The 27,791-nt window shown below is 38.8% G+C and overlaps 1 protein-coding gene across 1 annotated transcript; it reads right to left on the bottom strand.

Annotated features, from left to right (window-relative positions):
* Positions 1 to 22,697, bottom strand: ZNF475 (zinc finger protein 475). Its single transcript, XM_031010938.3, is given in 5 exon segments — positions 1 to 168; positions 2,922 to 2,949; positions 2,951 to 3,007; positions 3,009 to 3,104; positions 22,351 to 22,697. Coding segments are annotated over 5 exon segments (558 nt in total). The 5' UTR covers positions 22,576 to 22,697; the 3' UTR covers positions 1 to 16.
* Between the last annotated feature and the right edge of the window lie 5,094 nt (positions 22,698 to 27,791).

Genomic DNA, 27,791 nt, shown 5'->3' with positions numbered 1-27,791 from the left:
TAGAGAGAAAAGGGCTTTACTTGGCGGCTTTGGGTTTACAAGATCGTTGGTGAACAATCAGTCTGTCTGGCAGGAAGGTACGCCCACAAACATAACAGGGAACCAACTGGCTCTGGGCACTTGTCCAAGCAGCTTCATTTAAAGCATCAAGATCATAGAAGCCTTTGGCTGGAAAGTTAAAGGAAAAAAGCAAAAAGAAAAAAAGAAAAAAAATACCAAAAACAAAAGGGAAAGAAAAAGGTAAAATGGATAAGTTTTTATTTGGGAGAATCATATTCTACTTTCTATGGAAAATATTTTCAGGAAATACCTGTTGACTGAGTATTTTAAACAAATCATATTACTTTTGCCTCCAAAAAAGAAAGGGCTTCTCGCTCTTTCAAGTGTTGAATAAAATTAGCTGGGAATCAGACAGAGGCTTTTCACTCTTTGGATTTTAAAAAGGGAAAGACATTGTTTTACATGTTATGATATGCATTCTTCACTAATTATTAACATCTTTGCATACACATTATTATTTTGCAAATATAACTTTTGGCCTTCTTTCAGTTGACTCTAAATATAAGCTTACAAAGGGGAATGAGCATGTATTTGTATTTTCCTTTTCTGTAATCCTTCAGTGGAATGTTTTTAGAAGCCAAAACTGACAGTTGAGAGTGAATTTAAGATGAATTATATCCTAAAAACTTATCATCTCTTCATGGTCATAAACTCAGATATTCTTTAAGTAATCAAAGTGGAGAATACAAACAGAATAATCTGACAAAAAGATACGTCCTTAAGAAAATAACAAAGACAGATGAGAAACGTATAATCTTCACTGGCAGAGCATAGGGAGAAAAAAGCATATGGCTTTATTTTAGAGAAACAATGTGGCATTTACCTTTAATAAACCTTAGTTAAAATAGAATGACTTTAGTACATTAAATTGACTATGTCTTAGAACCACTGAAAATAGGCCCCCAAAATGTAACAAGGCACTCAAAAACATATTACTTAGTTTTTATCTTTGGCACAGCATAGATTACTTCGTTAAAGCTTAGGCAATTCTCATATGATTTCTATCTAACGGTTCACACAACCACAGTGAACCTTAAATTTTTTAACATATCTGCTCCTAATACTCACTTTCTTGCTCCATGGGAATTTAAATCCCAGCAAAATCTAGTATTTCTTCTTTGGATAAAGCAAATGTCACTGTCTATGTGGGATATGAATGTGTAGTTTCAGTGCTTTGAAAAATGAGAAAAGAATGACACTGACTTTCTCGTTACTCATGCGAGTTTTAAAATGAACTCAAAAATTCCAGAGTAGTCACTGACTCTCACTTGAAGGTGATTCATCACATTGCTAAGTGTTTTTGCATAGGGCCTTGACTTCAGATCAGGAAGAGGGGTTATTTGAACCCTGTGACTACAATGAGTTCATGGGATAAAAATGGTAATATGAATTCTTTTTACCTAGAGAGGAAGGGCATCTTCAGAGATAAATAACATGGAAGTGAGAGGAAGACTGCAGGGAAGTGCAGTTCTAGGACCTATCTTTTCCATCTGTAGGCAGTAAGAATAGTGAACCACCAGGGCTTTCAGACCAATCATTCCTCTTACTTCTAGCCTGCTGGTAGTTATGGTCAAGCAGAGAAAGTGATAAAGATCAGAAGGGAAGGAAACATATTTTGACACCAAATGAGAAATGCTGGAAAGAAAGTTTCAATGAGGTAAACAACCTGTTTATGGAAAATGCTCTAATTTCAGTAGCTGGTCATTTTCATCTTTAGCTATTTTCCCACCTGTATGAAGAGTCCTCTTTTTGACAAGCACTGTGAATAGCTGGGATCTAGCAGGATCTAGAATTTATCATACAATCTAGGCTCTACTTTGTGGGTTGTTATAAAACTCTCCTTGTGTCACATCTCTGACACAAGTGCTTTGGACTAATTGACATTAAATGACCCCCAAGGTACTTTTCAGCACTGCAAATCTACGGTTACATAGGAGAATGGATGAATTGAAAGATACTCCTCTTAAAACCAACATTGTCCTGTGAGATGGTTTAGGGGATCTACTGAGAAAATGACAATGGTAAAAATATGATAAGCAAGTCTGAGCTTGCATGGCAAAATATTTTCTTAACTATTCTCATACCCTAAATGAATAAACATGAGGCTTTGTGATGAGGCCAAACATGGCAGTGTAGTTTCAGTTTCATTTGGTTTGCACCATGCTTTACAAATGATTAAACGTGAAAAATTCTGGACATTTAAAATAGATGTCTAGATTTCTAGTTTGTTTTGTGTTATTGAAAGATATGAGTACATTGGACTAAATTTCTTAATGATAACGCCAGCTGGAACTGGGCAGCTGCTTGTCTCCTTTAGAGTGAGCTGATGCTCCACAGCGCATCATAGTCCTTACCTCCCCTTTGTTGCACACATGGAGCAGTTTACTCAATGTTATAACCTGACTGGTGGACCTGGTGAAAATTCGAGTTTGGTATCCCTGCTCTATGAACACCAAGACACATTCATATTTGGAAACATGACTTTGGATGTTCCCAAAGGTTTTTTTTAAGTTTCATATTTTTTTAAGTTTTATTCATTTTTATTTTTTAAGTATTTTATTATTTATTTTACATTCAAAGGGTTTGATGATGTATGAAAGAAACTTTTGGAGAATACAGCAAATTCCCATAGGTCCCTCTCATGCACAGTGTTGCCAGGACATAGTGTCTTTATGTCTCAGCATCAGAAGATAATTCTTTGGACAGGCATTTCAGAACTGTTTTTCTTATTTGTCTGTAACCAAGGCAAGAAATGTTGATTTTGGTCGTTTGTACAAGTGAAAAAAGAATACTTCTGCTCTTATTAGTTTAGAGAGAAAAGTCTCCCCTTATGCACTCAAATCTTTTTTCTAGGAACTTACCAGTAATGGTCCTGACTTCTGGTTTTTTTAGGTACTGGTCTCCTTAACTCTTTAGGCAACAAGTTATTTTCATTATGCCATTTTTTTCAGACATTGTGGCTCATGAATGCTAATAGATTTTGTTCCATATTCACGACCACAAATGTAGCAAACAACTGCTGGTGGACGCCGTATCATTGTTGGCTGCAAGTAACATAAAATAAATCATGAGTGAACTCCCATTCACAATTGCTACAAAGAGAATAAAATACCTAGGAATACAACTTACAAGGGATATGAAGGACCTCTTCAAGGAGAACTATAAACCACTACTCAAGGAAATAAGAGAGGACATAAACAAATGGAAAAACATTCCATGCTCATGGATAAGAAAAATCAATATTGTGAAAACGGCCATACTACACAAAGTAATTTATAGATTCAATGCTATCCCCATCAAGCTACCATTGACTTTCTTCACAGAATTAGAAAAAACCACTTTAAATTTTATACTGAACCAAAAAAAGAGCTCGTATAACTAAGACAATCCTAAGCAAAAAGAAGAACAAAGCTGGAAGCAGCACACCACCTGACTTCAAACTATACTACAAGACTACAGTAACCAAAACAGCATGGTACTGCTACCAAAACAGTTATACAGACCAATGGAACAGAACAGAGGCCTCAGAAATAATGCCACACATCTACAACCATCTGATCTTTGACAAACCTGAGAAAAATAAGCAATGGGGAAAGGATTCCTTATTCAATAAATGATATTGGGAAAACTGGCTAGCCATATGCAAAAAACTGAAGCTGGACCCCTTCCTTACACCTTATACAAAAATTAAGTCAAGATGGATGAAAGAATGAAATGTAAGATCTAAAACCATAAAAACCCTAGAAGAAAACCTAGGCAATACCGTTCAGGACATAGGCATGGGCAAAGACTTCATGACTAAAACACCAAAAGCAATGGCAACAAAAGCCAAAATTGGCAAATGGGATCTAATTAAACTAAGGAGCTTCTGCACAGCAAAAGAAACTATCATCAGAGTGAAGAGGCAACCTACAGAATGGGGGAAAATTTTTGCAATCTATCTATCTGACAAAGGGCTAATATCCGGAATCTACAAGGAACTTAAACAAATTCACAAGAAAAAAACAAGCAACCCCATCAAAAAGTGGGCAAAGGATATAAATAGACATTTCTCAAAAGAAGACATTTATGCAGCCCAAAAACATATGAAAAAAGCTCATCATCACTGGTCATTAGAAATCAAAACCACAATGAGATACTAGCTCATGCCAGTTAGAATGGTGATCATTCAAAAGTCAGGAAACAACAGATGCTGGAGAGGATGTGGAGAAATAGGAAAGCTTTTACACTGTTGGTGCAAGTATAAATTAGTTCAACCATTCTGGAAGACAGTGTGGCGATTCTTCAAGGATCTAGAACCAGAAATACCATTTGACCCAGCAATCCCATTACTGGGTATATACCCAAAGGATTATAAATCATTCTACTATAAGGACACAAGCACATGTATGTTTACTGCAACACAGTTCACAATAGCAAAGACTTGGAACCAACCCAAATGCTATGAAATGCTTTTTTCATAGCATCCAATGCTATACTGGATAAAGAAAATGTGGCACATATACACCATGGAATACTATGCAACCTTAAAAAAGGATGAGTTCATGTCCTTTGCAGGGACATGGATGAAACTGAAAACCACCATTGTCAGCAAACTAACACAGGAACAGAAAACCAAACACCCCATGTTCTCACTCATAAGTGGGATCTGAACAATGAGAACACATGGACATGGGGAGGGGAACATCACACACTGGGGCCTGTTGGGGGTGGTGGGCTAGGGGAGGGATAGCATTACGAGAAATACCTAATGTAGATAACGGGTTGATGGGTGCAGCAAACCACCGTAGCACGTGTATACGTATGTAACAAACCTGCACATTCTGCACACGTATCCCAGAACTTAAAGTATAATTAAAAAAAAAGAAAAAAAGTCTGTTAGATAAAGCTTAGATTTGGAAATCATATTTTAAAATTATACCACATTTAAGTTAGCTGGAAAATCAACGTGATTTAAAAAAATCCCCACTAGTCTGGTGACTTTATCTTTTTGGCAATTAAAAGATTAAACTATATTATTTGAGTAACTGGGATTGAGGTGAGGACATGGCTTCAGAGGAAATAAAAAAGAGCTAACCAGAATTCTTCATATTGGTACTATATAAATTATATTTTCTCATTTAATATTGACTGATTGCCTTCTGACTATTATATCCAAGTTACTATGCTGGGAGAATACGAAGATAAATCAGGCATAATTCCTCTTCTCAATAACACCAGGCTCGAGTACACCCATATATCTGAGAAGAAAAGTAATAAATGTCAATGGAAAGTTTATAACAGACATTGTTAACACTATTATGCCCACCCACATTGGGATCATGTCAACAACTTTCTACTGCAAGCACTTGTGATTCTTTGCGTTTTTTGATCTGGAGTAGGCTCTGCCCACAGCAGAACAGCTCATCAATTGCAGATGAGAGTTAGCGAATAAATACCCAGTTTCCTCACCAAGGTTGATTCCATATAGTCTTCCAGAAGTCCCCAGAGTGATTGTACCACAGTCGCTTGTTAACACACTATCTAGGCTTTGTTCTCTTCCCTGTCTCTCTTCCTATTCCTTTACTGGGGTATCCTGAGATCACCTCCCAAATAAACTACTTGAACTCAAATTCTTAGTTTTCTTGTTCCTAGGAGAACCAAATCTATGGGAGAGTTAAGGATAAGATGCAATAGGGAAATTCAGCTTCTGTCTAGGATATAGAAAAGGACAAGAATCATTGCTTCCACCTAAACAATGAGAACAAATTGAATAGCTTACAGAATCATAATTTTTGAGCCCATTGGAGACTCAAAGTTGCAAGATAAATAGATGAACTAAAAGGCCTACCTAAGTTTGAAGATAGATCAATAGTACCAAGAAAAAGCCTCCAAGCTCCAAACTTTATATGAGACATAATTTTCTGCCACAAGAAAAGGGCAGAGTAGCTGAGCGTAAGCCCCTGTAAGGTGCAGGCATGCAGGGACCATCTGTGTATACTCTCCTACCCACCATGTCTTACACTCAGTGATAGGAGGTGACAATCTGATATTGGGGAGAGGAAAGGGCATTGACAGAAGCCTCTACCATTTTAGGAACCCAGGGCCTGTCTAAATCTGAGGATAGAGCTATAGAAAAACTTGCACAGAGTACAAATAAAACTTATAAATACAGAAAGGCAACTTAGAGAAGGAGAAAAACATTGATTTTGTTCTGGATCTGTTGAGTTTGACATAATTGTAGAATTTAAATAAATAAGCCCAGCCAAAACAGGAAATACAGGCCTGCAAATTCAGTATTCATTTATTTCAGAGCTATTCACACAGAAAAAAAATGTTTAAAACCATGAAAATTCTATAGATAGGAGTATGTAAAGAATATATGGAGAAAAATTCTTGGGAGAATATTTATAGTAGGGATATTGGACAAGGGAAATTATAGCCAGAAAACACAGAGAAAGGTTCAAATTTGCAGTTAAAGAAACAGGGCATGCAGACAAAAGATTCTGGAAACATTTCTGGTTTCCAGAAATATGGTGTCATCAGCCTTGTCAGATGCTGCAAAGAGTAATGAGGGGCTGAGTACAGGCTATTAGATGAAGTTATCAGTGGATTCCATACCAGTGACTTTTGAAAGGTTAGTTCCAAAGGAGTGGTAAGGGTAAAAGCTAAATTGTTAGGAGTTAAAAATTACATCAAGGAAGAGAACAATACTCTTTCAAAAAACTTGCAGAAAAGAAACTTGAGAGACAAGCAAAGTAGAAGAAAGCTTTGTTTTGTTGTTGTTTATAGGATAGGGATGCCTTAGGCAGAGAGGAAAAGAGTATAGGCCCACAGTAAAATAGGATAATTAAAAATTACAGAGGAGGCAGTAGAAGATGAGATTAAGGGCATAATTGGAGGTGTCAGATTCTGAGAAAAGGGAAAAAAGAAAAGTTAGAGAAAGGGAAAAGGTGTTTGTAGAGAATTGAGGAATTGGTGGTGCTCACATACATGGACTTAGTCTTCTAAGTATGAGATAAAGTGATCTTCAGAGAATGAAGAGATTTGAATTCTGGGAAATAGTGAAAGATGCTGGGATTATGCACTCTGGGGAATGTAGTAATGATTCAATTAGGGAAGAATATTCACTGAATAATGGAAAAGACCTAGTTACCTGAAGCTGCAAGAAATTTTGTTGGAATTAAATGACTTTTTTTCAATATGCTCTTTAGTAGCACCAGGTGGCATGAAAACAGAAACAAATTAAGCTGATTGTGTGGTCTCTGTTGGGGAAATAAAACTTGGTTAATGTGTATGTCTTAGAATCAGCCTACTTCTAACTATAACTATTGGGACTTTCACTTTTCACAGACCAATATCAAAACCAGAAGGAAACACATTTATGATTTCTGATTACCAGACATAAAAAGAGATTTTAGATGAATAAATCCACAGTTAACATAGACTAAGCAAAAAGGGAAAATAAAGTGACTCCCTGGATGATTGAAGTTTTTATAAAAAGGGTATTATTTGAAGTGGAATTTTTTTTCTATTATTTTACACTAACATGCCAATAAACTGTCTACATTTATCAAAATAACTAAATAGTTATTTATCCTTCTTTTTCTTAGCCATATGGTAGGTTCTAACAATTGAAAAGTGGCATGAAAAATATTTGAGAAATTCAAGAAAGACCTAAGAGAAAGTACAAAGCATAAGCAAAAATTTTCAAGATGTTTAAATGTTTCTTACTATTTTTTTAACATGTTTATTTACTGGAAAGGTTAATTAAATGCAGATTTTTAGTTTAAAATGAGAAGTTATTCTTTTCACTTTGAAAATAGTGAATTTAATAAAATTCCACATGGAAAGTATGAGTCAAATCCAGTATTTAACCACGCATATAAGCACAATAAATGGCATGGGTCATAAATGAAGACATTCATGTCACCATCAGATTTCCTTTGGAAGGAAAGTTAGAAGAAAACAGGCAGACACAGAGGTCAGAAGACACATACTGAACAACTGAAATGGATGTGGGAGAAAATTAATACCATAAAAAGGCGAAGATGTTCTATATTATATTTTCTAAAGCTTCTCCCATGCTCTATATTTGTGGTTGAACTTCAGTTGAACCTGCAATATACTCCATATTCTTAGGTTTTGAGCATCTTACTCCTAAGCCATGCTCTAGTGAAGTGCAAACAACCCAGCCACAGCAGAAGAGAAAAATACATCCACATGGGTCTAAACAGAAATAAGAAGACCTATTTTATTTTTCATTGATTTTACAATTGTCAGTCTGAAACTTCCAGGGAAAGCTGAGCAATCTCCAACTTGTGGTTATTGCCACTGCCCCAGCTGCCAAGGTTTTCCTATTTGGCCTCTTTCTCCAGTCCAAGGTTTTCCTATTGGGCCTTTTTCAGATAGAAGTGGATATGTGGGGGATGGAGAGAAGGAACGGAAAGAAGAGACTGTAGCTCTGGCAGAACCAGCAGAAGGCCCCCTCTTAGCAAATGTGCAGTCTGTAGCTTTCAGTGGCATGGCATAACAGAGTAAGGAGGGCAGTGGAAGGGTGGCTGAGGAGGTTATGTGAGGGCAGGGGGCCCTGTCTATGGAGGCCCTTGCCAGGACCAGCCAACTCCAGGAAAGCGTTATCAAAGAAAGGCAAAGAGGAAGTCGGTAAGTCTGAGGTTGCTGAAGAGCAAAGAATTAGATCAACAGTTTTCCCTGTAACATTTCAGATAGTATTTTGCTGATGTGGCATTACTTTTCTAACATCAAGGTAAAAGACATTTTTTACAAAAAGTTAATCACTAAATCTATGTAAGTGTGCATAAAAATCTATCAGGGCTCATCACAATTTTGTTTCTGTGCTCTCAGTTTCCTGGGAAAGTTGATTTAGGCTAGATACAGACAGGCACTTGAACATTTTAGGGAAAACTTTTAACTTGAATCCACTAACTTTTCATATGTTTTCAATTATTTTGCTGGCCACTATTTGAAATTATCATATTATTTTCCACACAGCATCTTTTTCTTTCTGTTAATGTCTTTTCTCTGTCAAGAACACTTCATGTTCAATGCTTTAGGCCAGCTTTGTGTGACACACAGGGAAGTGGATATTTAACAACTTTTATCCTAATTATTGTACATAACCTGGCATCCATCCCTTCATTGTTACTGATTGAAATAAATAGTCTTAATATCACTATTGAAGCAGGGGAGAAAGATTAAGGACCAAGAAAAGAGGCTGATTTGTTGGAGAACCTTAAGAGAGGTTTGGATAAAAGAGGAATGGACATAGCTGTTTCAGAAAACCGAGACTAGAATACCTACATTTCAGATAGATTCAGATTTCTCTAGATGACCTCTCTGATAGCACAGGCTAAAAGGAAACCACTGTGAAATACACAACTCAATAACTAATATTGTTTATAGAAAGAAATATGACAATTGGTCAGAAGGAAAAAAATATTCCTAGCACTAAATTTATTGCATGAATTTATGAATTTTAATAAAAGACATGATGAAAACTAAAATGGAAGTCATTACTAGCAGTTTTACAAAATATCAGAAACACTCCACATTTGTTAATTTCTTTTTTTTTTCTGAGACGGAGTCTCGCTCTGTTGCCGAGGCTGGAGTGCAGTGGCGCGATCTTGGCTCACTGCAAGCTCTGCCTCCCGGGTTCACGCCATTCTCCTGCCTCAGCCTCCCGAGTAGCTGGGTCAACAGGTGCCTGCCACCATGCCCAGCTAGTTTTTTGTATTTTTAGTAGACACGGGGTTTCACCGTGATAGCCAGGATGGTCTCGATCTCCTGACCTCGTGATCCATCCGCCTCGGCCTCCCAAAGGGCTTGAATTACAGGCGTGAGCCACCGCGCCCGGCCCACATTTGTTCACTTCTTATACTAATTATACAGAAGATACGAAGTGATAACTTATAGTGTGAAAGTATAGTTCTGCGATGTTATTTACAAGGGAGTTCAGAGAATGTGATCCAAGCATCACCTCATGAAATAGAAATTGGTAAGAAATGTTTATGGAGCAATAGCCTTTGAAAATCTGATTAGTGTAACAGTGATCTCCCCAGAAAAATGCATACGTATGCAGAATTGTGGATATGATGTGGACTGATTGGTAGATTCCCTACAACCTGTCTATTAGCCCCAGGAAGTGAGCTATTGGGCCTTTAGACAGAGCCAAACTTTCTCTTCCAATAGATGATTCGTTGTTAAAGGGGCCATTTGGCACTGTTTAAATGGCTCAGAAAGTTCTGAGTTGAAGCATTCAAGAACTTGGCACCATATCTGGCTTTAGGGTGATTCTAAGCACTGTTTTGCCTAGAATAGTCTTATTATATACCTGTTGTCTTGGCTAATATTAATAGATGCTCTTTCACTACCTAAAGTGTCCCTGTATAATAAATACATGATATAGCCACTCTACCCCTGATCCTCTTTGAAAAACATTAGTTAATATAAGAAATTAAGGGATGAAACAACAAAAAAGCTAAAAAATATAGAGATTGTGACTCAAAGAGTGGCAATTAATCCACTTAAATCATAGAAGGCAAAATAACTATAGAAATTGTACAGGCTGTGCCCAGTGGCTCTTATCTGTAATCCCAGCACTTTGGGAGGCCAAGGCAGGTAGATTGCTTGAGCCGAAGGGTTTGAGACCAGCCTGAGCCTGAGCAATCTAGTGAGACCCCATCTCTACAAAAAATATAAAAATTAGCTGGGCATGGTAGCACGTGCCTATAGTTCCCAACCATTAGGAGCCTGAAGTGGGAGGACCACCTGAGCCCAGGAGGTTGAGGCTGCAGCGAGCTGTGATCGTGCCACTGCAGTCCACTGTGAGCACCAGTGTGAGACTCTGTCTCAAAAAAAAAAAATTATAGAGAAGAGAATATAAAATTAATTATCAAAATTGGCAGGGGAAGGAGCAGTACAAAGAAGTTAATGACATTAAATTCCTCACTTTTCATGTGAAACAGTCAATTGAAGCAGTGTAAAATTAAAGTTTGAAGTTAATGTTTTGCAAATACTTTAATAATTACTGTTTTTAACTTTAGTGGGTCCTTTTAAAAACTAAACTTTTAGTGAAGAAATATTATCCTACAGTTCAGCAAAATTATTAGTTTCACTTTGGTGCCTTTTTGTCAAATGCAAGTAATTTAAATTTATCTCTACTGATAATCTCACTTCTATGAAAACATATACATGTCTACTTATGTATGTCTGTGTACACAGATGCCTGGAATGATATTCACTAAGGTCATACTAGGGGAGTGTGGGGTAACTTTTATACTTTCCTAATGGCTTGGATTTTTATAATGAATTTGTATCATTTTTATAATAAAAAGTAATAAAAAAATCAGCTCTGGAGTCAAAAGCTAATCTGGATTGGGTAATAAAATCAGCCTTAAAGGTAAAATAATGCAGACTAAATTATTTTCTGCAAATTCCTTAAATAACTCATAAAAGATATTCAAAGATTATATATATAATATAGTTTAATATTATAACAAACTAGTAGTTGGAATTAGAGTTAATATTAGGAATGAATACAGCTTTGCATAGCATAAAATTACAATGCTGTGGCATAATAAGAAATGCATATTTGGTCTCTGCACCTACTTCCTGACACAGAGGTCTCAAAACCCTTGTAATTTCTTGAGTGACAGGGGTAATAGGAGCTTTTAAAATTATATTTGGTCCTTTTCCCTGTTTCTGAAACAAGAGCTTCTAAGACTTTTGGAATCCACGGGGGTGATGAATGTCTTTTTGTATGCTAATGAATGACTGGTGGCTAGGACCCCCCAGACAGCTTTAAGATTCGGGCTGGTTGCCAGAATGACCAAGGCCTGATCAGAGGGCTGGAAATTTCAGCTCTACTCGCTGACCTCTGAGGAGGGCAGAGGGGCTGGGGATTGAGATAATCACTAATGTTCAATGATTTAATCAATTATCTCTGTGAAATGGAACCTCCATAGAAACTCCAAATGAAGGGTTTCAAAGAGCTTCCATGTTGGCAAATCCATTGAGGTGCTGGGAGGGTGGTGACCCCAGAGAGGTCACAGAAGCTCCACACCACCCCTAACCCCGTACCTTGCCCTGTGTACCTATTCATCTGGGTGTTCATCTGTACCATTTGTAGTAAACTGGTAACATAAATAACACGATGAAGTGTTTCCCTGAGTTTTGTGAGCTGTTATAGCAAATTATTAAGCGTGAAGGGAGGATCATGGGAAATCCAGTTTTTAGCCAAGTTGACAGAAGTGTGAGTAACCTGGCGTCCCAGTAGTGGAGATTGGCTTCTGAAGCTGGGAGGCAGTCTTGTGAGACTGAGCCCTCAACTTTTGAGGTCTGCACTAACTCTGGGACAACACGCAGTTGTCTGGAGAACTAGAGTAATGGTTGTTGCTGTGGGGGAAAAAATCCACACATTTGGTCTCAGAAATGTTGTCAATAGAAAAGGTTTTCCTTTTAAATACAAAATAAAAATACGGTACTTTAAGTTACATTATTCCAATACTATTTTATTTTGCTAATTGTTTATGGTTGAATACATATCAGTTAAATACTTGTATGATGAAACATAATTGAAATCCTAGAATTCTGCTCCATTACTTTAAAAAGCAGTAACAAATGTCTGGAAAAATAGTCTGAGAACAAGATTTAGCATGAGTTCATTTCCAGCATAAGATAATCCTAAATCCAGCTTTTACAGATATTTTAATTTTGTCTAGGCTGTTTCCCACACCTGAACGCATTAGTCAAAAAATGAACTCACAAGTAACTAAGTGCGGCTGTATGGTACTAGTCATCTTATTTTGAAAAGTGGTGGTCAAAAGGATAATTTGGTGGGTGGATGAAGCAGGCCATCCTTTGGATCCTGTATTGCCCATTCTAGCTGGCTTGACATATCGCCATATAATTTTCATCTTCTCAACTATCTCCACCCCCCGCCACTTGACTGTTTTGTGCAAACTTGGCCTATCTAACATGATGTCAGTAATTTTATGGTTCTCTGTGGCTACAGACTAAAGTCCAACACTTCATATAGACTTCAGCCATGGCCAATCTTAGCCCCATGAAACACATCTTTCAGCCACACCAAACTGGACACTATTCCCCAAGCTAGAGGCCACAGCCCTCAATTTTGCTGTCTCCATGCCTTCATTCATCTACTTCCTTCAGCACCAAGCTGGAGGTTGTGGGGAATCCCAATCCTTAACTCTCCTTAGTTATGGAGGCAAACATATAAACTATTAATTTACAAGCCAAAATGTGTAAGTGTCATGATATGGGGACATAGTGCCACAAGAGTCTGAAGCAGAAAGAAAGGGAAGTGTTTTCATCAGAAGCCAATGAAGTGGATAGTATCTGAAGTGGGTTTATTGAATGGTAGAACTGTACAGGAGAGAGGAGAACTCCCTCAGGCAAGCTGCTAAACAACACGACCCTTTCAACAACTGTTTAATAGTACTGTAGTATGTGAACATGAAAGCTATAATGCCTGTAATGGAAACAAGAAGGCTGCTTAGAGGAAGTGTACAAGTGAGGATCAATCTGTTCCACATAGGATGGAAACAGGAGTGGTTAGACCTTGAGAAAGCAGTTGAAGGTTGCAACATTTTCTAAGTGTCTCCCCTGGCCCTCTACCTTTCCACCTTGGTCCGGATCCCAAACTTCATTCTCCTGTCAGAACAGTGGGGTGGAGATTTGACAAATAATACTAAAAGGAAGGGCTTCCTATAAGAGAGCTGCATCAGTCAAGTTAAGGTGTTATGCTGTTTTGGATAGAGAGAGGGCAATTTTGGGGATTGTGTTGAGTCCTGAATGCAAGGATGAGGACTTCATATCTTTGAGACACAATCAGATTAAGAAATGGGCCAGATGGGACAATTTATAATTTTTTATTTTTTTAGACGGAGTCTTGCTCTGTGCCCAGCCTGGAGTGCAGTGGCACGATCGCGGCTCACTGCAAGTTCTGCCTCCCAGGTTCACGCCGTTCTCCTGCCTCAGCCTCTGGAGCAGCTGGGACTACAGGCGCCGGCTGCCATGCCTGGCTAATTTTTTTGTATTTTTAGTAGAGACGGGGTTTCACCGTGTTAGCCAGGATGGTCTCGATCTCCTGACCTCGTGATCCATCCACCTTGGCCTCCCAAAGTGCTGGGATTACAGGCTTGATACAATTTTTATACACTAAACCATCTTGGTTATCCCATATTGGAGAAATGCAAATTGGTTCTGCCTGCACTAAAGCTCTGAAGTCACAGTAAAAAACCATGAATGTGGCCAGGTGTGGTGGCTCACGCCTGTCATCCCAGGGGAGGCCAAGGTGGGTGGATCACCTGAGGTCAGGAGTTCAAGTCCAGTCTGGCCAACATGATGAAACCTCATCTCTACAAAAATACAAAAATTAGCTGGGCATGATGGCAGGTGACTGTAACCCCAGCTATTAGGGAGGCTGAGGCGGGAGAATCGCTTGAACCTGGGAGGCAGAGGTTGTAGTGAGCCGAGATGGCACCATTGCACTCCAGCCTGGGAAACAGAGTGAGACTCCGTCTCAAAAAAACAAAGAACAAAACAAAACACGAATGCAACTGGAAACATCCATAAATAGAGCAAGAAAGTTGAATACAGTCATTCAGTGGTCTATTACTGAGCAATAAAAAAGAACTACTGCTACTTGCACCAGTGGATGAAACTCAGAATCATTATGCTGAAAGAAACCAAACACAAGAGTACACACAGCATGATTGTATTTATATAAAATCCAAACTAATCTGTAGATTAGTGGTTGCCTGGAGGCTAGAAGTGGAAGGTGATAAAGGAATATAAGAATTTTGGAAGGTAATGAAAATGTTCTATGTCTTGGTTATGGTGGTGGCATAACAGGTTTCTAAAACCATCAAAATTCATTGAATTGCACATGTTTAAAGGATGCAGTTTATTGTTTGTAAATTATTTCTCCATAAGGCTGATTTAAAAACACTCGTGCAGATACAGTTTAGTGAAGTATTTTTGCATTGCCATGCTCATGCAATGCAGTCAGTTAAAAGCCAGCAGTACACATTGTAAAAGAAATTCCAGAATCAAGTAATGTATTTTAGTTATTTTTGCCAGGAGCTAGGGAATATTTCAAATGATCTCTATTCTAAACTCTTTAATTTATCTCCCAAGAAGTTTTCCTAGTTCAAAAAACAAAGCATATAACCATAAAAGAAAACAAATAAAAAGACCTAGAGAAAATTAGAAAATATTTTATCAAGATGTTTTTTTTCAGGACATTAAATTTTTTGTAGGAGAAAGTCCATTAGGAAGAACCCCATTTACATAAGATTTCATCAAGAAAACTCAACCCTAGAGTTTCAGGACCTGATCCCTGCAGCCAGAGATGAATAACATAAAAGCAGGACTCTCCCTCTGCACCCACGTGCATGGCATCTTGTCTGTTTGAAACATAACTGACCAGTTTCTTGGCTAGCCATATGTAGAAAGCTGAAACTGGATCCCTTCCTTACACCTTATACAAAAATTAATTCAAGATGGATTAGAGACTTAAATGTCAGACCTAAAACCATAAAAACTCTGGAAGAAAACCTAGGCAATACCATTTAGGACATAGGCATGGGCAAGGACTTCATGTCTAAAACACCAAAAGCAATGGCAACAAAAGCCAAAATTGACAAATGGGATCTAATTAAACTGACAGTGTGGCGATTCCTCAAGGATCTAGAACTAGAAATACCATTTGACCCAGCCATCCCATTACTGGGTATATACCCAAAGGATTATAAATCGTGCTGCTATAAAGACACATGCACACGTATGTTTATTGCAGCACTATTCACAATAGCAAAGACTTGGAACCAACCCAAATGTCCGTCAGCGATAGACTGGATTAAGTAAATGTGGCACATGTACACCATGGAATACTATGCAGCCATAAAAAAGTATGAGTTCATGTCCTTTGTAGGGACATGGATGAAGCTGGAAACCATCATTTTCAGCAAACTATCGCAAGGACAGAAAACCAAACACCGCATGTTCTCACTCATAGGTGGGAATTGAACAATGAGAACACTTGGACACAGGGTGGGGAACATCATACACTGGGGCCTGTCGTGGGATTGGGGGAAGGGGAGATAGCATTAGGAGATATACCTAATATAAATGACGAGTTAATGGGTGCAGCACACCAACATGGCACATATATACATATGTAACAAACCTGCACGTTGTGCAAATGTACCCTAGAACTTAAAGTATAACTAAAAAAAAAAAAGAAACATAACTGACCAGTTTCTTATCTTCCAACATATGAGGCACTTCAAAGTTCATTAGTATATAAATGTGTATGTGTGTATATATGCACAAAACACATATAAATTCAGTTAGTCCTCATCTACAGTTGATTTTAGGGATACTGAAAGGCTCCCCTTGTGTCACACCATTTATTCCTTTATATTTTCCTTGTGCTTGCCCTTGTCTACCCTCCAGCCTACAATTATTTTCTTTAGGGTCATTCAGCTCAAAAAGAGAGAGCTGAGAACTTTGGCTCTAGAAGGGCACAAGAACAATTACCCATCTGCTACCAGGGAATAAAGGAAGCCTCCTGCATTCACACATTGGAAGGCAGTAATTTGCTGGATTTATCTGTAACCATTATAAAGCAGTAAGCCTGTTCTTTTTGACGAGGTCATTTTAGTGGGCCTTTGCCAAAGAGCCACATCAAAATGTAAACTATGTTATTACTAAATATGTATGCAAATGAAATGCCTGTGTCCTTCTCCCAAGTAACATGCTTTGTACATTCCTTGGAAATATTTTTTTAAATGCAGAAAGTTTAATGGTCTTTTTTTTTTTTTTGTAGGTTGCATCATCCCTACATCAAACCTACATTTTGTAGGTTGCATCATCCCTACATCAAAATAGCCATATTCCCTGTGTTCATTTGAGGTTATTCATTAACCTAAGAGTCAAAGAGAACTCAGGGCACCCAGAGGTAATAGAACATCCTGCAAGGGAAATAGCCCCTGTAAGCCTGAACCGTGACTTGGAGCAAATCAGAAAAAGGCACTCCTACCTTCAGACACTTTCCAACCATATGGTTGTAATCATTAATCTGTAATAACACAAGTCACAACATGTAGAATTAAAAAATGGTGACCACGGGGGAGATAGACATGACAATCCTTACCCTGTCTCACAACTGGGCCTAGAACTGACCATATATGTCAATGTGTACTTTGTCTCTCAGATGGAGTGTGACTGGTAACCAGTATAGTTTGCTAGTCCATAAATATCTGGGATGAATCAGATGCTTTTCAATTTCAAAAGCCAATAAAACAATAGGATTCTAGATTTTGATACTGCATTTCCATTGTGAGCAGAAATAAACCAGAGACCTCTGCTGGAAACACAGCTGAGACTGATTCACGTGAGGCCCGCACTAAATGCAAACGCATCTGGAGGAAAGGGCTGTCCCTCAATAGGTGATTTAATTGAAGCCCAGATGTTGTTGCTCAGAAATATTTTCTGATTACTGACAATGTGCCAGGGACTGTGCTGGGTACAGAACTGAGAACTGGCCCTAACAGTGGGAATGACCATATTGAACTCACTTTTTTTACTTTCTTTTCTTTTTGCCCCTTTCATCTCAGTCCAACCCCTTTATTTAGAAAACATTTTTTAGCTTTGTCCAAAGCTCTATCTCTGAGACAGTATCAGGTTGACAGATCCCTATTTGGCTTGTGCTGAGCCCATTCACTTTAAATTACTCAAGATACAGAGGCAGGGTGAGAAGGGGACCTGCTGAGTGGAGGAAGCATTCTGACTTCTCTGCCCACTAACGTGTTTGAACTCAGACTGGTTAGTTCTGAAAACTACTCTCCAGATATGCAGCCTCCCTAGGATCCTGGACTTTTGGTCCTTAAAAATTATCAGAAGGTTTGGCTCCAAGGTGTCTGATCCAGAAGAATAGCTTCATCGTTCCAGAGACTTCCACAGGTGATCCAAATGGTAGTTGGCTGCAGGGGCGAGTTACCCTATGCTCAGGTATGAAGTGTGCATGCCCCTGGTCCCTGCACACAGCTATCACACAAACATGTGGCTCCTTCAGCATCCACAGCTGTCTTCTCCTGGCCCGGGCATGGGTCTTTACAGTATCTCACCTGGTCTACCCAATGGTACTGCCTCCTCTTGGCTTTATACTCTGGATTTCAGGTTACAAGCTGATGGACCAACAGCCATTTCAATCAACAGGCATGTTTTACTTGGTCAGCACAATGTTCTTAAAAGTTTTAAATGTGAATATCTTTAGGTGAGGCTTACTCTCTAGTATACCACAAGCTCTACCACTCCCTGTTGCCCTCTATGCAGCCTGTTCTGCCCCTGAAAGCATTTGAGCTTGTGACTCTGAGCTGCCTATTTTTCCAATGCCTCTCCTCACTCGTATCCCCAATAAAAGGTATTTTCCTTATATCTCATTTCTAAGAAATGAACTAACCTTATTGTTAATTCACATTAATGTGCCAGTGACTAAAAGGGAATCTTTGCCTTTTAGCTGAGATCTCCTGTAGAGTCAGTGTTTTCACTCGAAAGACTGAGTCATTGACTGAGGAATTAAAACAAAACTTACCAGGTAGCAGGAGAGGCATTTTTGAGAAAAGAAAAAAAAAGGTGACACAGAGATTGTCACATTGAAGATTCCTTGCTCTTTTTGAATTTAAGCATGATGACAATTACAACAGAACTTGACAAGAGGCTTGAAGCCTATCCTTAGGCAAAAGAAGCTGTACTTTAAGGCATGAGACCGATTTCCAAGATGCTGTGCACACAGTAAGCATGGGTAATCCTTGAGTCATTTACTCTCTGGGGGATTTTTGCTTTCCCTGCTCCCAGCTGGATCCCAGGCTGTCAAAAACAGGGCACATCTTGCCAAGGTCTGAGGGAATTATGTGATTGTGTAGCTATTTGAATGTGTCATTCCATCAATGAGTGTTTCTCTTTCTCCATGATAAAATTAAACTAAAAATTTGGGCCTTAGCTTCTGTTTTAGATTTTCCACACTCCTGATTCCTTCCATTAAGCCAAATAATTGAGATTTCTGTGGTAAGTGCACAGGGCATATCATAGAATGCAGGAAGTTTGGATGGAGGAAGTAAGAGTGAGTGTTCCCCTCCCTCCATACTTGGTGAAAAAGGCTAAAACCTCTTTTATAAATCCTTGTGTATGTTGCAATATTAAACATGTCTGACCAAGTGGCATAATGGCAACTAATTACCAGCATTTACTGACTAACAGGCCCTGTACTAAACACTTTACATGCTTTATTTCATTTGTTCTCATAATAACCCTTCGGGCAGAGTTCAATGCCCCTATTTTATAAACCAGGAAACTAAGGCACACAGTGATTACTAAGTGGAAAAGCTGGTTTCTGTTGCAGAGAGTTGGGTCTCCTGTGAAGTGGGCAGGGAGAAGCTGACGGAGAAAATTTTGTTAGGCACCATCCCAGGTCCTTTGCAGGCATCCTCTCATTCCAACCTCTTATGGTGGAAACTGAGGCTTGGGGAGGTTAAGTAACTTGTTCAAAGATATTTGATTTAATTGTGCATCTATGATCTGAATCCAGGTCTGTCTGATTCCGGTTGCTTCTAGAAACATGGGAGATACAGTCATCAGTGATCAGTGGGGTATCATGCCCTGCCTTACATGTCCAGAGTCAGACATTGGATGGGACTGGGGAAAAACTAGCAAAACTCCTGCCTTTGCTCTCCCAACTACCTCAAAAGTTTATTCCTTTGGGTCAAACATTACCTTCTCCCAGATAGGTTTTCAGAATGCAAACAGTCCTATGAAGGATGGTTTTCTGTTAAGTTTATAAAATTATCTTGACCCCTTCCAACAATACCAAGGGGTGGGGGTGCAGAGGTAGAGAAGGTGCAGAAGGTGCTAAAAGGCAAAGGAGATTAGAACATGAGGCGAGGCCACCAGAGACTCATTTCTCCAAATCAGAATTTTGCCTTCAGCCATTTAAAACATAATTTCAACCAACTTGACTGAGACTGAATATATACAATTAAGTTTCTACTCTCTTAGTCATGTCCTCCTACATGCAAAGTATAAATAGCATTTTAATGTATAGGAGTAACTGCATAGTTCAATCCCAAACCTTAACAATTGCAGAGTTTGATTGTCTAGAAACCACTGGTATTTCACATTTACTTCTGGTGTTTTTAAACAATTCTTCCCAAATGTCATATCTGGAAGGATCGTTGTTTGAAATTAAATTGTTTTTGGAAATCGCTGGATGCCGTGTAAAAGAATTTCCCAATCCGGTCTGTCTATTGGCCAACTATAAAAGAGTCTGTTACTTGTGATTTTGAGTTTTGTTTTGTTCCTTTTAACCTAAGAAAGATTTGACATTCATTTGGAAATGTTGTTTTTATTAAACTATCTTTATGTATTTAATTTTTTAAAAAGAACTATTGATATTTCCAATGCATGCCTGACATTTTAGTTATTTAATTGTTAATCTTGAGCTACAAAGCTGAAAAACATAGGTCAAAGAATGAATTCCAAAATAGACTCTAATTTGGTCTAGGTTTCTGAAGGAAACAATTTCCTAGCTGAAGGTTTTTTTTTTTAATTTTCACATTTGAGATAAGAGCCGTTTCTGCTTTTGTTTTTCTGATCTTAGAAGAACATAGTTGGAAGGTGAAGGGTTTGAGGTATTGATTAAATGTCTTGCCAAATTCTTGTCTGAAATGACTTTCCTTGAAGAAAATGGTTGGAGAATGTTCTTGGTGTTTGGTTCTTGTGCTCATCAGTTTGGATACAGGCCTGACTTTTATGCCAGTTGGCTTCTAGGTCACAGAGTAAAATGGAGAAACAAGGGAAAATGGAGGAAAGACAAGAAAAATCCATGGGCTATGGCAGACACTCAATTTGTCCAGTGCATATAATTAAAGAGATGAAAAAAAATGCTCTCTGACCTGAACTTGGATGTTGGGTTTTCTCTAGTGCCTGATTTGTCTACACCTTATGTGTTAGCACATTGCTCAGGAGCAGAGGCCAAAAAAAGGAATTTTCCTATAAAAAGAAGTCCACCACCTTGGATAGGCCAGAAAGAATTCTAACTTTAAGATATTTTAAAAAAAATTTTCTATCAGAGTTGACCCCGCTCTCTCCTTATCCTTCCCTTCTACTCTCTGCCTCCAATTACTTGAAGCTTTAACATGGGACCAGTGATACCTTTATGTTCCCACTTTCTCTGATTAAAGGTAACCTGGGATATGAGAGCAGCATGGGAGACTTTAAAGATGGGACCATGGCATCAGAGCAGGTGCTTGGGCTGAGAATATTGGAAACTTATTGAGTTCCTGGATTTACTAGCCCTTTCTTCAATTTGTAGGTCATTTCTTTCTATGTATAAGACAACCTTATAAAGTAAATGTTAGAAAGAGATAAGAGATGTAAGGGAGAGGAGCACTACACAACATAAAGGGAGAGAAGAAGATGGAGTCCCAAGTAAAGTTCTCTCAATTCCCCACCTATCCATAAGGCTGAACTTATGCCTCACATTGAGCAGTGAGATTCTGTTCATGGGACAGTCACCTCTGTTTCAATAAGGACTCCTCACAGATTGCGTTGCACTGCCTCTGTTGGAGCTTTAAGAATTTTGGGAAAGATTGTAGTTGTTGACCTTGGAATTTGGATTTTTAAGTACTGAAGCTATATCCATTCGCTCATTATACAAAGATTCAGTATGCATGATCACTAGGAAATGTGGATGTACGTGTGTTTGGACTGGAAGCAAGTGATGGGGGAAAAAGGCTTTGAAGACATATGAAATTAAGCTAGATTAACTTTTTGAGAGTATAACTATGTTATGGTTTTTGTTCATTTTAGGCCTAAATAATATTTGAATTTATAATATGTGATTCTCTCCTCTCACAGAAGTTACAGTCAGTATTTTTCTTTCTAGAGAAGCAGAAAGCCACATACAGAAGTGCCAATTCAAAGAAAGAGCACCTATTTTTGCTTTGGGCTGTGGGCTCTGGGAGATGTAGTTGTATCTATCACAGTGTCTCTACCCAGCAATATGTGATATATAATTATAAGTCAAGGATGAGTTTTTAAATAATTATATTAGACTGTGATTTGTACAGGTGAGTATTATCCTTTAAATTTTTAGATTAGAAAGCTACATGTCAATTTCACTCATAAGGCTGTTGCTCTAAAATGTGTAACTTTCCCCACCTTCAACACACACATATTCCACACATGTAATACATATACACAAATTACCTTGGGTTGCCTTCTGGAGCCAACAATGTAGAAGAGAACTGGTCCTGTTACCTTAGTGTTGTGGTCTGTCGATGTGAGAGCCATGGGATCATAGAGTGCTGCCCTGATATGCAGGCATGGTTGGCACCAAGGAAAGATGAAGAAATGACACAGGCAGTTGGATATTAGTAGTCCAGCGGTTAGCATCATCAAGGGGTAGTTTGTGAGGTCAAGGCTGGTTTTCATGACATCAGCACAGCTGAGGAGGTGAACTAGGACCACTGAAGATTATTAAAAAGGTCGGATCTACAAGTAGGATCCCACTGAATGTTTCATCTACCACCTCCAAAGAAGCGGAGATCATAGAGGGAAATAATTCTAAAAGACTTAGTCTTTTTTTTTTTTTGAGACGGAGTCTCGCTCTGTCGCCCAGGCTGGAGTGCAGTGGAGCCATCTCGGCTCACTGCAAGCTCCGCCTCCCAGGTTCATGCCATTCTCCTGCCTCAGCCTCCCGAGTAGCTGGGACTACAGGCACCCGCCACCATGCCCAGCTAACTTTTTGTGTTTTTAGTAGAGACAGGGTTTCACCGTGTTAGCCAGGATGGTCGTGATTTCCTGACCTCTTGATCCACCCGCCTCGGCTTCCCAAAGTGCTGGGATTACAGGCGTGAGCCACCGCGCCCGGCCTCTAAAAGACTTAGTCTTGATTTCAGGAGCTCAGTTTTAACAGAAGGCATGAAGAGACAAAGGACTAAGAAGGTTCTTAACATTAACCTTTTTCTATCTCTTTATACCTCTCTCTTTCTCATCTGATAGGCTTGATAAGATTGCCTGATATTTCATCGAGAAAATATGAGATACAAGCTAACAGGTAGTAGTTACTTTATCTCCCCACTAATAACCTACAGGCTTGCCTTCATCTGGATTCATCACTCTCCTGAAACAAAAAAATTGCCCTCTCCTATGGAAGACCTTCCTTCCACACACACTGGTGATCCCATCTCCTGGTGCCTATTTTTTTTCCAGGTTTTGCACTTTCTCTGATCACCTCTCTTGCTTCTTCAACCTCCTTTTCTCCACTGGATCATTATTCTAAGCATTAAAACATAATCTAGAAGCTCCCACCTTTTTAAAAAAAACCTCTCATCCCAATATCTCTATTCCTAGCCAACCTACTATTTCTCTTCTAGTCTTCAAAGCCATACTTCTCAAAACACATTCTATCTTTATTCTCCATATGCTCTGCAGCTCTCACCACTGCACTGTGTGCTTTCCAAGGTTAGCAGCTGCATCCACACTGCCAAATTAAATATTTTTTGGTCCTCATTCTACTCAACCTCTCAGCATAAAACACTGTTTTCCACGCCTTTATTTACAACATTTGTCTGATCTCAGCTTTCACAGCACCCTACTCCAGGCCTTTCTCTTGCATCTCCAGACCTTCATTCTCCAGCTTCTTCCCTTCTAGTCCCTAAATATTGTATCTCAGGGCTCAGCCCTGGGCCGTTTTTCTATCTGAGTATTCATTCTGATTGCTTTAAATATATGTTAATAATGCACAAATGTATATCCCAGCCCAGTCCTCCCTTCTGAGTTCCAGACTCATAGATCCAGTTTAACTCAAATATCTCATATGCATTTTGAATTTGATAAGGCCAGAATTAAACTATAGATCTTACTTCCCCAAACCCAACCCTTCCACAGTCTTCTTCATCTTAGAAAGTGGTACTACTAGTGCAGTTGCTCAAGCTACAAATCTGGGAGTCATCCTTGACCCTCTTTCTTACCCTCCACATCCCAACTATCACCAAGATCTGCCCATTGTACCTTATCTTTATCTCTGCTACCAACATGATATGCCAAGGCATCACCAGCTCTCACCTGGGTTCCTGCAGTAACCAAACTACTGATGTCCCTGTGTTGACAGAGCAGCTGGAGGAAACTATGCTACTTCTTCAGCCTCATCATGTGCCTGTTCCCTCTCTCATTAGGTCCTGGCCACATGCGCACTCTTTCATTTCATTATAAGATCTTCCTTACCTCAGGACCTTCATACATGCTGCCCTTGATCCAAATGTCTTTTTCTCTAACCATTCCCTTCCTCCACATGTTTCCTCTTGGCTAGTGCTTTCACACCTTTTATGTCTTAGCTGAAATATCTTCCCCCCACAGGTTTTCTCTAGCCAAGATCCTGAATGTTTGTCTTCCACCATTCCACACTGTCATATCACAATTTTAAATTGTATATTTTTTAAAAATTCCATATGATTTCCTCAGTAGGACTACAAACTTCAAGAGGTCAAGAACTGTGCCTATATTTTTATGACTCTATATTTAGTACTTAGTCCAATGCCTAATGATAAGTATTAATGAATGAATGGAATTCTGTCCTCTTTTTCCTGTCTAACACTCACAGGTCGGCGGGTTAGCAATACCCATTTTTTATATCACTTCTATGACCCTTTCACAGTGACATGAAAATATATGAATTTTTGGAATTAGACAGAATGGCTCTGACAGCCACTTGCGAACCCACTGTATGACTTTAAGCAAGTTGCTTAACCACAATCTCCCAACCTGGAAAGTGGGAAAATAATGTTTATCTTATAGTAATATAATGAGAATTAAAATGACATCAGGTATATAAAATGCTAATCATAAGGTGCTGTGGTTTCAATGGTGGTGTCTCCTCCAAAATTCACAGTGGATCTTACTTCCTAGTGCAACAATGTTAAGAGGTGTGGCCTTTGTGAGGTGATTAAGCTGTGAGGGCACCACCTTCATGAATGGGCTTCACACCCTTATAAAAGGGTTCAAGGTTAGAAGAGGGAGCACCCTTCTTGCATTTCCAACCCTTCCACCACAGCATTTCTCCCCTCTGGAGGACTAGCAACTGATTACCATCTTGGAAGTAGAGCATTCTTCACAAGTTCATAAAAATCCTGCTGGTACCTTGATTTTGGACTTCCCAGCCTCCGGAACCATGAAATATAAATTTCTGTTCTTTATAAACTACTCAGTCTTTGGTATTTTGTTATAGCAACACATATGGATTAAGACATAAAGGCATTCAGTAAAAGTTAGTTGCCTGTCTTCCATGCCTTCCCCCAAACTCCAAATTCTTCTTACCCAATAGATACACATGCAGAATTTGAAAAGATGAGAATATCCTGCCCTCATGAGTTTTTCTGATTATGCTCTTCCCACTGTGAGTTTTGCCTGTAAAGAATAAGATACTTAGCCAGAGAAGAACATTTGTAGCTTTAAATCAAATATGTAACTCTAGCACTAAATAACTGGAGTTTATCTAATAAGGGCACCTTCTCAAATACTTTTGGGGATAACACAAAGGAGGAAAAAGTCAATAATATTATTTGATAGCACAGAACACATTACTTTAAAAGAAAACACCAGATGGCAGCACCAGATGCTGGAGATGTGTCTGATGGGGCTTTAGCTCAAACCTGAGGACTGAGGATGCTGAAAGTAGCTTAAAGCTGTGTTTAGAGAGACAATCATTTATAGAAAAGATAGTTCCCCTTAAGAAAAATAATACATATTTTGCAATATAGAACAAGGTTTTTTAGGAACAGCGTTTCAAATGTTACAAGTGAAATCCTAGGAAAATAACCCCAAGCCTTACCTAATAAAAACTTATTAGACAAAAGCTTCATTCTGGTTTATAGTTAATTAGCTCTCTTCTGTTCCAATTAGCTTGAAAGGGCCTAAAGCTAAAGAATGAATTACAATCAGCTTCTAAAAACAGGCAAAATTTTATCAACTATTAAATACAAATATTAAAATTTATTCATTCACATTAAAATAAGAATAATTACTTCTATTATATCCCTCAGCATAACTTAGAAAATAATTTACTAAAATGACATCAAAGAATCTCATTAAATGTATGTGATATTAAAATTTAAAATGTTAATATATAGTTTGATCCACATTATGAATCAAAATTTTATCTGCAATTGACACCCCTTTTAAATTTTTGCTAAATTGGTATTACCCATCGAGGCTTTTCTTTTAGAGGAAAGAAAGGAAGTGTGATGCTGCTCATTACACCATGAAATACATAAACACAGTCCCAGGACCATCCCACCTTTTAAATAAAAATCCACACTGAAGGTTTTATTCCTCTTAAATACTGTTTAGTGTCCTTCACAACTTTCCCGGGAGATCAGGAAGAGTGAGCTCAGTGCTATACTTTGGATGTGAAACAGTGAGACAATTTGAGCCAATATATTGGTTAGAAGGCAATGCAAAATGCCCACTGAGATCTTGGAGCAGAACTTGTCTAATCGGTGTTTGTGTTTAGATTTGATAGAAGGATCACAGGAGCATCTGTATCATAAGGGACCTGAGTCAATCTATTCTGGAGAAACATTCTGAGGGAAAGGTAATTCATTCTGCCAGTGAAACAGTGACTGTGGGGTCACTGGAGTGAATTGTTTTCCAAGTACTATGATCATAGTTCTGAAACTATTTCTCTCACCTGAATCCACTACAAGATTGAACCCTGTGAGAACATAAGGCACGATAGCTGATTCTAATCTGAAATCAGACCAAGGATTCTGGGGGGAAATCTGAATTGTAAGAAGGAATGTATGAGAGTCACAAGTTGCCAAAAGTCAGCTTTCACAGACAGATGAAATTCTGAAATCTAATAATCATTAGAGTAGTGTTCTTTATGGAAAATGAGTAATTCATAGCACTAAAATTTAAATGATAGAAAAATATCTATAGTGAGGATCAAATCATAACTAAACTACACAGTGAAGGAAAGGCTTTCTGCTGAAAGCACTATGGAATGGTAAATATCTTCTCTAAGAAAGGGCTAAAGCCCACTGCTTTGAAAGTTCTTATGCTCCCTGGAAGCCTAAGAGCTTTCTCCTTCATAACTAACCCAAGCTTGTTTTAAGCCTGGCAGCCAAAGGGTCCCTATGTTGGATGACCTTTCTATGCCCTCTACTGAATCTTGTGTGGTCCCCAAACAGGCCAGCACGCATCTGACAGTGGTCGGGGCCAATTTCCCATTCACATGTGTGTTCTCAGGCCTGAGAGCAGGGTTGGGTGTGCTCTGACATAGTCATGTCCTCTAGACCGCCTCCTCCTACTCTTGTCTAAATGCATAAGTCGAGTCACTGAAGGGCCATCGCTGGCCTCTCCTGACATTCTCCCCTCCAGATGACCGGGTGAGTCAGGAAGGTGTTTCCTCGGGAAGCTGGGGGCCCAAGCCAGCTAGTTTCAGCCATCGTTACTGGGTAAGAACATGCCGTGCTCAGCCTGTTGGCTCCACTCTTGAGCACAAAGTATGTGTTACAACAACAAGCACAAGAATACTGACCACACACTTCCCTATCTCTAGATCTGTAATGAGAACATTTGAAGTAAATACATACAATCAAGAAACAGTTCTGTAAGGCAGAAATTGAACAGAGTTTCTGATTTGTGGC

Source organism: Gorilla gorilla, chromosome 4 (assembly GCF_029281585.2).
Source record: "Gorilla gorilla gorilla isolate KB3781 chromosome 4, NHGRI_mGorGor1-v2.1_pri, whole genome shotgun sequence".
Lineage (NCBI taxonomy): Eukaryota > Metazoa > Chordata > Mammalia > Primates > Hominidae > Gorilla > Gorilla gorilla.
Note: the sequence above shows the minus strand (reverse complement) of the source record. Positions and strands in the feature narration are given on the sequence as shown.